At 47.8% G+C, this 17,359-nt stretch overlaps 1 protein-coding gene across 2 annotated transcripts in view; it reads left to right on the forward strand.

The window, feature by feature from the left end:
• TPP2 (tripeptidyl peptidase 2) overlaps window positions 1-17,359 on the forward strand; it is a 635,278-nt gene that overhangs the window by 544,957 nt on the left and 72,962 nt on the right. For both annotated transcript variants that reach the window (XM_069204557.1, XM_069204556.1), the window contains one exon: window positions 15,364-15,571. In XM_069204557.1, coding sequence (XP_069060658.1) covers window positions 15,364-15,571 — 208 coding nt within the window. The remainder of the gene's footprint in view (window positions 1-15,363; window positions 15,572-17,359) is intronic.

The raw sequence follows: 17,359 nt of genomic DNA on the forward strand, positions 1-17,359 counted from the left end.
GTATATTGGCTAATTTCTTGGTCTACTTCAAGGGCACCCACAAAGCCTGCGTACCTCTAGAATCTCTAGGATGTTGGGAAAAAAGGGCGCAAATTTGACGTGGGTGGCTTATGTGGACAAAAAGTTGAGGTCCTAAGCGCGAGCTGCCCCAAATAGCCAAAAAAAAGGCCTTTTCAACTGAGGGGAAAAGGCCTGGCAGCGAAGGGGGGTTAACCTTGCATTCTCTGAGTGTTTTATTTTTCCAGAATGTTGCTTTTTTTTTCATTCAGCCAGCATATTACTCTTGTCTCCCCTCTGTCATAACCTGAATGCACAGCGTAAAACTTTTCTCAAAACGGGTGCTGCTCTTCATTTTTCAGCACAGCGCCGGAAAGTCATTGGGGATGTGTTGAATTCAGAATTGCATGGTGCAGTACCTATGTGGCCAATAGCGGTCCAATGGGACACCTAGTGACAGCCTGTGGGACTGCACCCTTTCCCTGCTTTGTGCACATTTAGAATAGTAAATGTTGCAGGTTTTTTTCAGCCAGCAGATTAGAAGTGTAAAAGCATTAACGTAACCATGTTGTTCCTGATTTCATTTCACATGCTTTACTTAGTCTTGCATTCTCTGATCAGTTGCTTTTTCCAGGATGTTGTTACTTATCTTTTACCTCAGCCAGCATATTAGTTTTGTCTTCACTCCCTTGTAACCTATTTGCCGGTTCTCCAGTGCCACAAGGTCATACGAATGGCATAAGCGCTATACAAATATCATCACTCCACTGTATACAGAAAAAAAGTTGAAAATGTCATTTTCTACTGCAAGAGCGCTAACTTTCACAAATGCGAGACCGATTGCATTGCAAATGCTTGTTCAATTCTATCTTTATTCTATGTGGAGTTGATCTTTGTATAACCTGTTTTCATACTATCTGTCGATCTCTTCGGCGCTGTTTTTCATTAAGCTTTTGTAGATTTTGTGCTTCGGTTTTCATTGTGTAAGATTTAAAAATATACTTACGTTCAAAATAATATTTCCATCTATAGGACTCTGCAGTTGATTCCTTATGCACGTACGACACAAAATCTTCCATCCAGGCTCTGCACATTCAGAAGTCAGCACTTGCTGATGCCCATCTCCTACTGCTTTTACCTTTTGACACCTATTTATATATATATGTGAAGCCAGTTCCCGTCTGCTGGCCAAGGGTCTGTAGAATGAGTACTGGCTTCTGAGTGAAGAGAGGGGTGCTATTCATTCTACTATGTCGTACTGAGGAAGTACTGTGGCCTCAAGATTAAACTTGATCTACGCCCTCTGAATGAAAGTCTACTGAAAGACAAATTTGAAATGCTCATCCTGTCTCATGTTCTTTCCTCTCCAGACCCAGGAAACTGGATAGTGTCCCTGGACTTGCAGGACTAATTTTTTCATATTCCTGTCCTGCAGCCTGACAGGCACTACCTGTGGCTAGAAGTGGGTTTGTAACACTTTCAATTTACTATACTTCCCTTCTGCTTCACCTCAGCCTCACAGGTGTTCATGAACTTGATGGTTACATCTAAGCTCTACAAAGAAGATTTCATTGAACTCAAGATGCCATATGCGGTCGTGCAATGAGACCAGCATCACGGCTACCACTTGACCTCCATGCAGGTCTTGCATGAGACCACTGATAATCTTCTGTGGTGGCAGTTAAGTGCCACTGTGAACTGCTGCAGCCCATTCTCCTCTTTAGCAGTCAGACATCACTATTATGATGGATGCATTGAGGTCGATATCAGAAGTATCTGGTCTCCAGCAGTGAGCGAGCTTCTCAAAAATCTATCTGTTGGTGCTTCCTGCCATTTATCAAGGGGAGGGTAATGCAGGTCCTCAAGGACAACTTAACTGTTATGTGGTACTGCAGAAAGCATGACTGAGTGGAATTGTGGATCCTGTTCCAGGAGGCCCTATGTTTCTGAACATGTCTGGATCAGTAGAATATCTTTCTGGTAGCCAGCCATTTAGTAGGGTCTCTGAACTCCAAAGCAGACGAGCTGAGCAAAAGTCGTCTGGCAGATCACAAGTGGCATCTCCAGCCTGAGATGACAAACAGCATGCCCTAGTTAAATCTGTTCACCATCAGCAAGAGCCCACAGTGTCAGATGTACTGTGCATTGCTGTTTCCTCCAGAAAATTCACTGTGATGTACATTTACCTGCAGTGGAAAACAGGTCTCATGTGCGTGTCCCTGCCACAGCCTCGAGTTCTGAGGAAAGTCCGGCCAGACCTGACACACGCCTTTATCATGCTGGGTTAGGACAGGAGAGTGTGGTACCTAGAGCAAGCTCCTGAGCAATCAATCAATCCAAAAAATGTATATAGCGCGCTACTCACCCGTGAGGGTCTCAAGGCGCTTGGGGGCGGGGGGCGGCAGGATGGTCACTGTTCGAACAGCCATGTTTTGACGTTTTTTCTGAAGAGCAGGAGGTCTTTGGTTTTGCGGAGGTGGGTAGGGAGGGAGTTCCAGGTTTTGGGGGCAAGGTAGGAGAAGGACCGGCCTCCTGTGGTGGTGCGTTGGATGCGGGGGACTGTGGCTAGGGCAAGGTTGGCTGATCGGAGGTTGCGGGTGGGAGTGTGAAAGTTCACTCTTTCATTGAAGTATGTCGGGCCTGTGTTGTGGAGGGATTTGTGTGCGTGGATGAGGATCTTGAATGTGATTCTCTTGTTTTTGGGGAGCCAGTGAAGGGTTTTGAGGTGTGGTGAGATTCGTTCGTGGCCGGGGAGGCCAAGGACGAGGCGCGCGGCTGTGTTCTGGATTCTCTGGAGTTTGCGTGTGAGTTTGAGTGTGGTGCCGGCGTAGAGGGTGTTACCGTAGTCTAGTCTGCTGCTGATGAGTGCATGGGTGACTGTCTTCCGGGTCTCTGGGGGAATCCATTTGAAGGATTTTTTTTTTTTTTTTTTTTAGAGTGAGGAAGCAGGAGGAGGTAAGAGCATTGATCTGCTGTGTCATGGAGAGGGAGGGATCCAGGATGATGCTGAGGTTGCGTGCGTGGTTTGCGGGTGTGGGTCCTAGGGTGGTGGGCCACCGGGAGTCGTCCCATATGGTTTTGTTGGGGCCAAAGATGATGATCTCGGTTTTGTTGGAGTTAAGCTTGAAGCGGTTAGTTGTCATCCAGTTGGCGGTGTCGAGGAGAGCTGCGTGTAGGTTGGTTTTGGCGGTGGTGGGGTTGCGGGTGAGGGAGAGGATGAGTTGGGTGTCATCTGCGTAGGAGAGGATAGTGATTCTGTGTGATCGGAGGATGTTGGATAGTGGGACCATGTAAATGTTGAAGAGTGTGGGGCTGAGAGGACCCTTGGGGGACTCCGCAGATGATCTTGGTGGTGGTGGAATGGAAAGGTGGGAGGCAGACTCTCTGGGTCCGGTCAGTGAGGAAGGAGGTGAGCCAGTGTGGAAGTGTGTGCGGAGTGTGTGGTGGCAGACAGTGTCAAAGGCTGCGGAGAGGTCTAGAAGGATGAGTGCGACAGTCTCGCCTTTGTCGACTTTGGTCCTAATGTCGTCAGTGCATGCGATGAGGGTGGTTTCCCTGCTGTGGTTCTTGCGGAACCCGGATTGTGAGGGGTCAAGAGTGTTGTTTTCTTCGAGGTAGTGGAATAGGCGGGTGTTGACTAGTTTCTCGGCGACCTTGGCGGGGAAGGGGAGGAGGGAGATGGGGCGATAGTTGGAGAGGATCTCTGGGTCGGCTTTGTTTTTTTTTAGGAGAGCGGTGATTTCCATGTGCTTCAAGAAGTCTGGGTAGGTGGCGGCCTCGAAGGAGGAGTTGATTATGTCGCGGAGTGTGGGGGCGATGGTTGGGCTGGCTTTGTTGTAGATGCGATGTGGGCAGGGGTCTGAGGGGGATCCGGAGCGGATAGAGTTCATGGTATTTTCAGTTTCTTCATGTGTGGTGGGGGCCCAGGTGGTGAATGTGGTGGGGGATCATGAGTGGGGGTTGAGTTGGGTGAGTGAGGGGTGGGTGTGTGTGGTATGAAGCTGTTGTGGATGTCCAGGATTTTGTGGTGGAAGTGGTTGGAGAGGGCGTCACATAGGGGCTGTGTGTGTGAAGGGTCTATGTTGCTGGCTTTGGGTTTGGCTAGTTCATTAATGATGGGGAAGAGTTCTTTGCTGTTTTGAGAGTTATTGTCTAGGCGTGTTTTGTAGTGGTCTCTTTTGGCGGTGCGTATGATTTGGTGATGGGTGCGAATGGTGGCTTTGAGGGTGGAGAAGTTGGTTGTGGAGGGTTCTTGTCACCATATTTTCTCCGCTTTGGCAGCATTTGCGCTTGGAGTTTTGGAGTTCGGGGGTGAACCATGGGGCGTTCTTGATGTTGCGGGTGGCGATCTGTTTTCTGATAGGGGCTAGTGTGTCTGCGCAGGTGGTGATCCATTTCGAGAGATTGTGGGCTCCTGCGTTGGGGTCGTTGGTGTGGAGGGGGGGGTTGTGAGCCAGTTGGGAGTTCAGGCGTTCTGTGGGGATCTTGTCCCACATGTGGTAGGGTGTGGTGTGTTGATGGTGGTGTGTGGGGGGGTTTGGCGAAGGAGAAGTGGACGCAGTGGTGGTCAGTCCAGAGGAGTTTGGTGGTGTGGGTGTAGGCTATGTGTTGGCTTGAGGTGAAAATTGCGTCAAGCGTGTGTCCTGCTGAGTGGGTGGGTGCAGTGACTAGTTGTTTGAGTCTGAGGTTGTCTATGAGGGATGATGAGTTGTGGTCTTGTAGGTTCTCCAAGTGAAAGTTGAAATCACCGAGGAGGATGTAGTCTGTGGAGGTGAGGGCGTGTGAGCTGATGGTGTCACAGAAGGCGGGGCGTGGTCCTGGTGATCTGTAGATTAGTGTACCTCTGAGGGTGGAGTTGTTGTTAATGTGGATTCGGAAGTGCATGTGTTCTGTGTTGTCAGTAGTGTCTTGGGAGCTGGTGGTGACTTTGATGGTGTCCCTGTGTAGGATGGCGATGCCACCCCCTGGCCTGTTGAGGCGGTCTTTGCGTTGGAGTTTGTATCCCTTGGGGGGTGGCGATGGCTATGTCGGGTTCCGAGGAAGGGTTGGTCCAGGTTTCCGTGAGGAAGGCGATGTCGGGTGAGTGTGATGTGATGAGGTCCCAGAGTTCTATGGCATGTTTGTGAAGGGAGCGGGTGTTGAGGAGCAGGCAGTTGAGGCGGTTGTGGTGGGTGGCGTTGGTGTGGTGCGTGAGGGTGTTGTTGCGGGGTGTGTTCTGGTTGTGGGGTGGTGTGCTGCGGGGCTGGTTGGTGGGGGTGGGGGCAGAGCAGGTGTGTGTTGTGTTGGGGGTGTTGTGTGTGTAGTCGGGGGGGTCGCTGTGGTTGGTGTGTGGTGTGAGGGAGGAGGAGCAGGAAAAATGACAGGTGTGGCAAGTGAAGGGGCCATGAGTGTTTGTGGGGCTGGAAAGGGTGCAGTTGGGGCGAGGGCCTGGGTTGAGTGAGTGGAGGATGAGGGGGGAGTAGGCTTGTCTGCGAGGGCCAGGGGGACTGGCGCTGGGCGCGGTCTTGGCGCAGACGGGCTTGTCTTCGGTGCGTCCGCGGCGTGAATAAATGGGGGGAGGGAGGGAGTGGCAGCTGGGAGGAGGGAGGGCTGGACAAATGGGAAGGCTGGGGGGGTGGAGCTGCAGGGGATGGCAGCGGTGGAAAAAAAGAAACGGAGGAGAGGAGGGAGGCGGGAGGGGCCGCAGGGGACGCAGCTGGGTGAAGCTGGAACGGAGCAAGGAGAGACAAAGGGAGCGGAACAGTGAGGTGGTGGCGCTGGGCGGCGGAGCGGGGAGCGACCTGCCTGCTAATGCATGACCATTTGCCCTCTGATCCAGCTACTTTGGGCCTTGTTATGTTTACCTTTCCTGCCATCTTTTCTTAAGTCATTTGTTGTGACACATTTTATAAACGATTTAACTCAAATTTTCCTTCTGAGCTATTTGTTATAGCTCAATGGAACCTGAAGTTGGTCTTGACATTTCTCAGTTTCATGGTTTTCGAGCTGAACCACAGCTGCTCCTTGAAGCTTTTGAACCTTACAACAGTTGTCCTCATTGCCATCACATTAGCACTCCTCAGGAGTGATCTACAGGGGCTGTTGCTGCAGACTCCCTACACCACCTTTTTTCGGGACATGTTAGTGCTGAGGACCTAGGAAGCATCCTTACCCAGAATTGTGATGCCTGTCCACTTTGATAGTCACTCTGCCAACAGTTTCTCCTCCCCCTCACCCTTCGAAAAAGAAGGGAAGACTGGATCGACTTGACCCTAAAAAGGTGTTAAGTTTGGACATCAACTGCACAAGAGCCCACTGCATGTGTTGTTTCTCAGTTCCTACTGAGATGATAGGACAGTGTATTAGACCAATAAAACTTCAGAATGTAGGAGACTAAGGGTCTGTTTAGATTTCAGCAGACGGGATACTCCATCACAACTGTGACGGATATCCTGTCCCCCGAAATATAAATCCCATTATTTCCTGGGGGATTTATATTTGAGCGGACAGGATATTGTGACGGAGTAACCTGTCTGCTGAAATCTAAATCAAGCCCTAAGTCCATTCACACCATCAGAAACTACCAGCCCGATTCCTGGCTAGCTCGCAGTGCCTCACTCAAACTCCTAACCTTACTGGGTTTGGAAGGTGATTATGGCAACTTGAACATGACGCTCTGACTCCCAGTGAAGTCGTGGAAACAGATCTCACCCATTCGTTATATTACTCATGCATGCCAGGTGAAACAGAAGAGAAATCAGAGACAAGTTTCAATACATTTATTGAAATAATTGTAGTCTTGCAAAGAGAAAATTAGCTGAGATAATTAGGCAGATGAAACAAGGCAAAGTAACCAGCATTGTCAGCATGGTGAAGAGGACGAATAAACCAACCATAACTGACTTCTAGATGTTCCTACATAACCCAAAAGACTATACTGAGAGCATAGTAGGTTTATCACTCTGCCTTTGCCTAATCTAAGGGATTAGTTTTAGCCCATACCTGTGGAACAAAATCTGGAGTCAGCCTGTAGTGTGGATGGCAATCCCTTTGGGAGGATGGAAGGTTAACGACAGCATAGCTGCATGTTGAACAAAGCATTCGTCCTAGGACAGTCACGGCTGGAATGCCCCTCTGCCCCTGCAGGGTCAGTGCACCATTTATATAATAAAAGCCACGCTGTTAGGAGCACACCTCTGATGCAATACTATGGTTAGATGTTAGAGGCTCCTGAACAGGCAATACACGCACTAGGATATCATGTACTGCGTTCCTAGTCTTAAGCAGTATATACGGATTGTATGTTAGGGGAAGGCTAACTAAAACAAGCAACTTTTCCAATATATTCCTAGAATAATATCGTGCAAGCGAAGTGTGTAAAATATCTCTGCTAAAAATCATACTAAAAGCAATGCAGCTAAGATGTGTAAAATATAAAACAAAAATAGGGAACCAATGTGGTCCAAGAGGGCCACACTGCAGGATGACCTGCTCTTTAGAGGATTCTCTGTAGCAAAGACTGGGAAAGCAGTGTAGAAAAGGACCTTGTCAAGATGGATACCCCTCTGCATCAAAATCTGCTTTGCACTGGCTGAGAAGCAACCTACAGAAATATTAAGCACTCACTTTACCGGGTGTCAGCCTATTACAACAGTATTGGCAGGGGTAGGAGGGACAGTTCTGAATGTTCTGCCAGAAGTTGATGCACATGTTCACAAAACATTACTGCCTTGACAGTCAGGTCTGATAGGAGGGCCATTTTGCCTGTTTGATTGTGCAAGAGTATCTGGTCTGGGTCCACTCCTCAGACCCTCAACCTTTGGGAGATACTTCTATGGTATCTATTCTTATGTTACAGAATCCAAAGTTAAAAGTATCCATCAGAAGACCAAGTTTCCAACCTTCAGCACTGATCTTTCAGGTGGAAACCCTTTCTTAACCTCACATTTCTAACTGCCAACCCACCTTCCTGTTGGAATGAATATCGGGGCTTTGTTCAATGTTTCTCTTAGTAGAAAAGAAAACTCAGGATTTGTGGTGTATTTTGGATATTAAAAAATCAAAAGCAATATCTACAGAAACTAGGATATCAATTCACACTGCTCTTGTTAGGCAGTCCCCACATACTTTTAGGAAATGGATAAGGTCATTGGCAGTCCACCTTGGACATTTAGGCCTCCATGTGTACCCTTACCGAGCAGGCTGGGTGATCAGAGCAAACTCTTAGCAGCAAAACCAAAGTATCTACTGCATAAACCATATGGTTTCTGAAAATTGTGGGTGTTCGCTTAAAGAAGCCAAGCTGTCCCTCGGTCCGGTTACTTAAGTGATGTTATTAGGGGGGAACATTTTGTATGCAAATTTCACAGCAACCTCTTTCACAGGCAGGGAAAGCAATCTTATTTTTTTCTCTAGCTTGCTGAAACATCCAGAGAACATATTGATCAATCAGGGAATTTGTAAACCGCACTTCTCAACCGTGAGGGTCTCAAGGTGCTGAAGGGGGGGTTGGGGGCTACTACTGCTCAAACAGCTGTGTCTTGAGATGTGTCCTGAAGGTAAGGAAGTCCTTGGTCTGATGCAGGTGGGTGGTAAAAGTGTTCCATGTCTTGGCGCCAAGGTGTGAGAATGATCTGCTGCCGGTGGTTGTTCTGTGGATGCGTGGGCAAGGTCGTCAGAGCGAAGCTGTCGGGTTGGGGTGTAGAAGGAGAGGCGTCTGTTGAGGTATTCTGGTCCGGTGTTGTGCAGTGCCTTGTGAGTGTGGGTGAGGAGTTTGAAGGTGATTCTCTTGTTGACGGGGAGCCAATGCAGGTCTCTCAGGTGGGCTGTGATGTGGCGGGGGATGTCCAGAGGGCATTGCCGTAGTCCAGTTTGCTGCTTACGAGGGCTTGGGTGACTGTTCTTCTACTTTTTAGTGGTGATCCATTTGTAGATCTTCCAAAGCATGCAGAGGGTGTTGGTGAGGGAGATGGCATTGACTTGCTGGGTCATAGATAGTGAAGAGTCCAGGATGAATCCCAGGTTGTCTGCGTGGTTGGTGGGTGTTGTGTGGTTCCGAGAGAGGCAGGACACCAGGAGTCGTCCCATGTGGAGGGGGTGGAGCCAAAGATGGGGACCTCAGTCTTGTCGGAATTCAGTTTCAGGCAGCTCTTCTTCATCCATTCGGCGATGGCCTTCATTCGTTCATGGAGGTAGGTCTTGGTGGTGTCCTTGGTGATGGAGAGGATCCACTGGGTGTCATCAGCGTAAGAGATGATGTTGAGGTTGTGAGATAGGATGATGTTAGGGAGCGGAGCCATGTAGACGTTGAAGAGTGTCGGGCTGAGGGACGACCCCTGGGTACGCCACAGATGATCTTGGTGGCTTCAGAGTGGAATAGAGGGTGACGGACTCTGAGTTCAGTTGGCGATTCCTGCGCCGCTGAGGCGTGTGCGTAGGGTGTGGTGGCAGATGGTGTAGAACGCGGCTGAGAGGTCCAGGGGGTGAGGGCCGCGGTTTTGCCATTGTCCAGTATAGTTCTGAAGTCATCGGTGGTGGCGATGAGGACAGTTTTGGTGCTGTGATTGCTGCGGAACATGGATTGGGATGGATCCAGAGTGGTGTTCTCCTCGAGGAAACGGTTCAGTTGTTTGTTGACAATTTTCTCTGACTTTTGCCGGGAAGGGTAGCAGGGAGATGAGCCAGACATTCTTGAGGTCCTTTGGGTCCGCCTTGGGTTTATTTGAGGAGGGTGTTGATCTCTGCATGTTTTCAGCTCTCCGGGAAAGTGACATTCGAAGGAACTGTTGATGATCTTCCGGAGTTGGGGTGCAATGACGGAGCTTGCTTTGTTGAAGATGTGGCGAGGGTAGGGGTCAGATGGTGAGCCGGAGTGGATGATGATCATGATTTCGATGGTGTCGTTGACGTGGGTCCAGGAGCGCTGGTGGGTGGTGGGTCTGTGGTGTCGGTGGTTGACGCGGGGTCTCAGTACTGAAGCTGTCATGGATGCCTGCGATCTTGTGGTGGAAGAAGGTGGCTAGGGAGTCCCAGAGGTCTTGTGATGGCGGGATGTTGTTGATGTTGGAGCCGGGGTCGGAGAGCTCCTTCACGATGTTGAAGAGCCCCTTGTGGCTGTGTGCATTTTTGTTAATGCATTCTTTGAAGGCGGTTCTCTTGGCAGTTCAGATGAGTTGGTGGTGTCTGCGGATAGCGTTCTTGAAGGCTGTGTGGTTGTCCAGTGTCTGATCTTGGCGCCACTTCATTTCGAGTCTTCAGCATGTCTGCTTAGATTCCTGGAGGTCGGCGGTGAACCAGAAGGCCTTTCTGTTGGTGCATCTGTTGTAAGGATTTTTGATCGGGTGAGAGTGTTGGCACAGCCGTCAATCCATTGCCTGAGGTTACGGGCTGCTGTTTCAGTGTCAGTGGTGTCGGATGGGTGGGTTCCGGGAGAGGGTAGTGAAGACTTGTTCTTCGCGGACCTTGTTCCATCTGCGGTGTAGAATCCGTTGCGGGTGATGGCGTGTTGTGGGTTTCTCGAAGGAGAAGTGGATGCAGCGTTGGTCGGTCCATTGGAGTTCAGTGGTGTGGCTGAAGGAGACGTGTTTGCTGGCAGAGAAAATGGGGTCAAGCATGTGTCCTGCGGAGTGGGTGGGTGTCGTGACGAGCTGTTTAAGGCCGAGGTTGGAGAGGTTGTCGTGCAGGGTGGTAGAGTTGTTGTTGTTGGTGTTCTCGAGATGGAGTTCAAGTCCCCAAGAAGTATGTAGTCTGTGGATGCGAGAGAGTGCGTACTGATGACGCTGGTGATGGAGTTGCTGAACTGCTGGCGGGGTCTGAAAACGAGGGTCCCTCTGAGGGTGGTGTTTGGGTCGGTGTGGATCTGGAAGTGCAGGCGTTCAGCAGTGCCGAGGGTGTCTTCGGTGCTGGTCATGATCTTGAGGGTGTTCTTGTGGACGATGGTGATGCCTCCTCCTGGTTTGTTGTAGCGGTCCCTGCGGGTGATCTTGTAGCCGTCCGGGATGGATATGGCGATGTCGGGCGCTGAGGAGGGGTTCACCCAGGTCTCGGTCAGGATGACGACGTCTGGGGAAGCTGAGTCGAGTAGATTCCAAAGTTCAGCAGCGTGTTTGTGGACAGAGCGGGTGTTGAGTAGGATGCATCTGAGATGGCTGTGTCCTGCCTTGGTGTGTGGGTCGTTGGTGTGGAGGCTGGTGAAGGTGCAGATCCGCCCTGAGAAGGGTCCGCGGGTGAGCTGCGGGGTGTCTTGATGGTAGGTGGGTGAGCGCCCGGTGTTGAGGGCGTGGAGGGTGGTGGTGTTGTAACGAAGACGGGTGAGGCGGCGGTGAGGGGGGCGAGAGCCAGGGGTTCTGGAGCTGGCCATGATCCAGGCACAAACAGGCTTTCCTTTGGCGCACCAGCGGTGCGGTCGCCATTAAGTAGGGTGGGGAGGAGAGGACAGCTGGGAGGCAGGAGTGGGGGTGAAACTGTGCCAATAAAAGGGGGGCCGCGGGCACAGCAGCGGCAGGAGTGCAGTGTGAGAGAGAGGAAGGGGTGAGGCTGCAGGCACAGCGGGGGGGAGAGACAGAGAGAGATCAAGAGGTTTGAGAGCGAGAGTGGAGGAAAAAGCGCAGAAGTAAAGCAAAAGTCAAGAAAGAGCACAGTGGATAGCGAACGGCAAAAAGGGGCACAAGGGGGCAGACACGGAAGAGAGAGCACACACAGCGCGAAGCAGAGAAAAGGAGGAGAGAGGCAGCCTAGTAGGACTGCAGAGCTCTCCTACTAGACACCAGGGATGAGGCGCAGGCAGAAGCCTGCGGGTGGAGGAGGGTCTCGAACTCCTGACAGGGGTCAGGAGTTCAGAGGACGAGGGCTCTACTTAACGGGTGGAGCTATGGGAGGCAGAGCAGTTCACTGACCAGGTCAGTGGTATTGCATGGCTAAAAAAATTAAAGCATTACTGAGATGCTTGGCCATCTGCATTCCAATAATTCTGCATTCTGACTGTCAAATGTTGTTGGTTAAGGAGGAACTAGGTAAGCAGAGGCAATTAGTGACAGGAGATTGTGAAGACCAAATTTGAGTCATAGATTAACAAAAATAAGCACTAATGTCAGGACCAACTGGATCCATTCAAGGGATTCCTGTTCTGTCAGCAAGGCCTACTAATGTACCTGACAGCAGATGTCACAAGTTGTCATGGTACAAAAGTAGTCTGCCCTCCTCAACAACATTATGGAACTCAAGATAGTGAGACTGACCTGAAAAGCTCCTTCCACCCTGCAGGAGTTCAGGATCAGATCTGGCAACTTAGGCTTGCCATCTTTTTTTTCCATATCCAAAGTTAAGAAGGGATCAGGTGTTACCTGCCATCAAGGAAAACACAAATACTTTCGCATGGAGTCAACAAATAAAATGCATCACTGTTAGTAGAACGTGCTACATTTCAAAACACCCTGGGAGATGCATTGAGCAGAGATAAAGAAATGGGATTTGGATGACCTGCAACGGAGTCTAATCCTCCATTGCTGAGGCATACTGATTTTGGACCTGTTTGCCACTCGACAGAAAAAACAAATGCAGTTTTTTTTATTTTTTATTGCTCCGTGGTTGCGGAGCAAAAGCATTATCAACCCTGGTATGCTTTTACATCCATGCTACTGGCTCCAGCCCTCATCAAGAAAATTAAACTGGAGCCTTGGACTGTAATGCTGGGGGCACCGGCCTGGGCCAGAAAGCGCCGAGTCTGAAGAAGCAAACCTCATTTTCCCGTAAAAGAGCTTCTTATGGATACTTTACATGGAAATTTCTCACCCGTTGATTCCTCAGTGGTTGAATATACCCAGGTGTCAAACTCGATCAGAAAGCTTTCATTTTACTCCTGTGCCAGTTGGTGTAGTTGGCTCCATCTCAGTGCTGTAAATGGCACACTAGTGACGTCCCAGGAGCCACATATCACCCACCGTGGCGTGCTTGCCTCCGTTCCTATTCTTCAGAGCCTTTTGACGCAGATCCAGAGCACTCTAGTGGTTTTACCGCTGAGTCTTTCAAGATTTTCAAATTCCCTTGTGTTGTCAGGAAAACGTCTCCCACAAAAAGTTGTTTTTCAAGCCCTATTGCATATGTGACAGGAAAATGTCAATCACAGACCCACATGAGGAACGTCTGTGGTGCTCCCGTACGATTCTCTATCGTGTGCCCAGTGCCGCAGCATGTTATCCAACACTCTCAAAGAATGCACGGTCATGTAGTTCATGGCCCGTGCCCCGTGTGACAGACCGGTGCATCGTCACTACCAGTCCAGATCTCACTCTCATAATTTTCTCCTGCATGTCCTAGTAATCTTGACAGTGTTAAAGCTGTACCGAGTGGTTTAGGGGCTGCGTGATATTGAAATCTGTATTTCACAGTCTGGCGCCAAAATTTCTGTTCGTGCTCGAAACTGTTCTATTTGGTGCTTCAGTTCCCATTTCCAAGGGCTTGAAGGCAGGTGTGGTTTGACACCTGTTAGTTTGCACACCCCTTCTTACAGCAAGTAAGTGAGTGTACACCTGCTCTTGTGTTTTGTAGCGCCGCTGTGGTCACGCTTTAGGCTATTTTATGGAATCTGGTGAAAAGTTGGACTCATTTATTGAAATGGTTTTTGAGAAACAGTTTAATGTCCTTTGTTTCCGTCTATAAATTCTGCTCATAATTACTTCTGTACCGTTTACATACAGTGACTGACAAAGGGGCACTTCAGAATATAGAACCGATTTCAGAAGCACAAGGCAGTTAATCTGTAGTTTAAGTCCAAACAGTGCTAAGTAAAGCCCTTCCAAAGAAAGGTTTTCCAAGGTGTATGTAGCATGATTTTGTTTGCTTCCTTTTACGGACAGTCAGTTGTCCGTTGTACCACAGATATGCCATAAGGCTAAATGGTGCTAATGCTGTTTTCATAGGTCAGCACCGATAACATTTTTCACTTGTTATGCTATGTATATTTATAAAGTGTGCTATCACCCCTAAGGGTATAATTTTGCTGTGCAGGTGTGTAATGCTAGCCCAGGGAGAGGGAAGAGGACCTACTTGTAAATCCAAGTCTTCAGGTTCTTGTGGAACTCAAGAAAGGAGGATAAGGCTCATATTAATAGTGAGAGGTTTTCCCTTGTTTAGGAGTGATGTAAGAGAATACTCGATCGCCGGTTCTGCTTCTGTGATTGTATGGGTGCGTGTGCTTGTAAGAGTCTGGCTAAGCAGAGGTGCTTGGATGGTTAATGGCATTGTATGCGGCTGCTAAGGTAGTTTTGGGCCTGTTTTGTGTAGTGCTTTGTATGTGTTGGTCAATAGCTTGAACTGTGCTCTGAACTGTGCTCTCGTGTATATTGGAGGCTAGTGGAGCTCCCTCAGGTGTACTGTGGTGTGTTGAGTGCTGCGTGGGAGGGTGACAAAGAGTGTGGCTGCTGCGTTCTGGATGGTTTGCAGTCTTTTTGTAAAATACTTGGTGATTCCTATGTAGAGCGAATTCCCATAGTTCAGTCTGCTGGTCTTTAGGGCTTAGATGTGACTTCTTGGTGTTATTTGGCAGCTACTTGTAGATCTTTCGCAGCATCCTAAGAGTGCGGAAGCAGGAAACAGTGGCAGTGTTAACCTGGACGACATGTCTAGCTTGTTGTCAATGATGATCCCACTTAACCTTCTTTGCATCCCGTCACCAGTCAATAAAGCTTCGACTCTAATGCAATGTATAAGTCACCTAAAACACCTTTTCTGGTGTTCACTTTACCTCATTTCCATCTTAGGTACAGTGTGCTACTGCTTGCTAATTTATTCGAAGTATTTTAATTGATAAATAAGTATTGCAGCAAACAGTTAAATTACTCTTTTGCAACATTTTGTTTGCAGCTCACTGGTTCACATGCAACCTGTTCTCCCACACCCATGTCCGGTGAGGCTGCTAATATGTTCTATTGATGCTTTATTCCCCATTTCCAAGGTGCCAATCTTGAAATCTGACGCAAATTTCGAGCACATTAATTTGTACACCCCTGATTACTGCAAGTTAGCACATGTGAAAAGGGGGCGTTCAATAAATGAATCTGAAGATAGTGTGAATCTCATGGGGCTTCTGTGGTTTCAGTTGACATTTTACCAGGTCTGTTTAGAGACATCACCTCAAGTCAACATCCACTGGTGTTTTTCATTTTTTTTTAATGTCCAACCATTATAAGGCAGACGTTTGTGAAGCAGAAGCCTGTCATTCTAAAACCGTTGATCGTATGCCCACCTTAAAGCTGCAAAAGTGACGTAACTACAAACTCCATCACTAGTGTAAAAAGTTTGGTTTCCTTTTTGTTATTTAGAGCTGGGTGTGCCTTTCAGGATTATTAAGTACTAACTGCATTATGTTTTTTTTTTGTACGTTTTGCACAGTGACATGGACAAACAGAAGAACACCCTAATTGATGCTCTCTGTCGGAAAGGAAGTGCTTTAGCAGATAAAATTCTGCAGCAGCAGTCTCAGGATGGCGCAGTGTCAAATAATACAGAGGGAAAGGAAGATGATCAGGAAGCAATCTTAGAGGCTTTGACAGAAACATACTGGGAGGTTGCAAAATGGACAGAAGTTTCTGAAACAAAGGTAAGATTTTATTGTGGTCATGTGTCTGAATCATATATCTTTTCCGTGAAAATTGAGTGTGCCCTACCTCTGGAAATTGTTGAGCCAAGTCAACCGTTGCTGCAAAGTATTCATATTTACCAAAATGAGTGGCAGATGTACTATTTACTGGATGTGAAATACTGATTAAAATTTGTAACCAGTATTTTTGACACCAATAAATATTTTTACGAATCAACCTATGTACCATTAGATTGGATTGTGTATTAAAAAAAAAAATCGGATTGGGTCACAATGCGACCTACCTAATTATTATTCATTAAGTAGGCCACAAATTACAGCTCAGTATGATTCGTCACAACCCCAGGGATCGTAGATGGGGCCACTGCCTACTCATCAACAAACTTTTTTTTTAATTCACAAATTCTAAATGGGTTACAGCCTCCTTCGAGGTGCTGGTAAAGTTTAATTGTTTTGTGACTTGATTTTGTTTGCAAAATGTTGATACATAAGGCAACAATTCCATATTTTCAAGGAATGCCCACACCACTGCCTTTCCAGATACCGAATCGGTATCCATTTGGAAATGCAAAAACTTTTCCGACTCCAGAAATTGGATTTAAATGGTTAGTACACCTGGCCCAGAATTGTCAACTTTGATTGTATATATGGGTAATTGCTTTTGTTTTCAGTTTGTCAGTGTTGTTTAGTTGGAGGACTAGTCCTCTTTGCAGTGACTCTGTATTTGATACAAAATTATAACATAGGTGGTCTTGGATATTTGTGCCTTTTGGCTTGCCTATCATCACTGTTCTTCGTCCAGGTCACTCTTTCCCCGTATTTTCCTGTGTTGATATCTCAGCCTGTACAAAGTGTAAGTAAATGTGAATGAGCACCTTCTTGGAATTATATTTCTTCAGGGAAAGTGTGTGAGCAGCCCAGGTTAATATTAGTCTGGACGAATGGTGTTTTTTGTATAGTTATATATAGCTAGTGTTCTTGTTGGAATAGCATCTGTTGTACACCTGCAGATTCTCCAGTATTGAATCTTTCATAGGTTCACATGCTTGGATCATTCCCCGTTGTTGAGGTGGGAGTCCCTCAGCACTTTTAAAAGCAGTAGAAACCATACACAGAAGACTACAATGGGTAGAAGACATTACTTTCATTAACTTATCCACATCATTTATAATGAACCAAACTCCACCAACTGCACCCCCTTGAACACTCCCTTCAGGGGCATCTTCTGTCAGATTCTGTACTGCACATCGTGTGAAGGGAGTCTCATTGAGTTCTGCTTAGTTCTTCAGCATTTAACTTGATTTTCTTAATCTTTACTATTCCGTCTTCCAGTGCCTGGCAAAAAAATGTCAGAACCATCCAAAAAGAGACTTTTCAGACCTTGTGGGTCCTGTGGAAAGAAGAGAGACTACATGCTGAAGATCCTCACAAACCGCATATCTGTCTTCATCCTGCCTACATGGTAAAGGATTGTGAAATGTTTCACTCCCTTTCACCTAAAACTCTCAAGGATAGAGAGGAGGCTTTTGTTATGGTTACAAAAACTAAAATCACGAAAGTCTGTTATTTCTGAGAAGGGAAGACAATAAGAATTTCACTCCCTCAAAGGAAAGATCAAGAAAAAGGAAGAGGTCATGCCAGGAGTCACCATAGGCGCAAGTACATCAGAAGACCAAAATTCATAGTGTTGGCATTATACCAAATGTTCCCTTGACTCATGCAAGAAAATTCCTTAGATATCAGTGCAGACTGCTGCCTTTCAGACTAAGCTCTCCACTGAGCACATTA

Source organism: Pleurodeles waltl, chromosome 8 (assembly GCF_031143425.1).
Source record: "Pleurodeles waltl isolate 20211129_DDA chromosome 8, aPleWal1.hap1.20221129, whole genome shotgun sequence".
Taxonomy (NCBI): Eukaryota; Metazoa; Chordata; class Amphibia; order Caudata; family Salamandridae; genus Pleurodeles; species Pleurodeles waltl.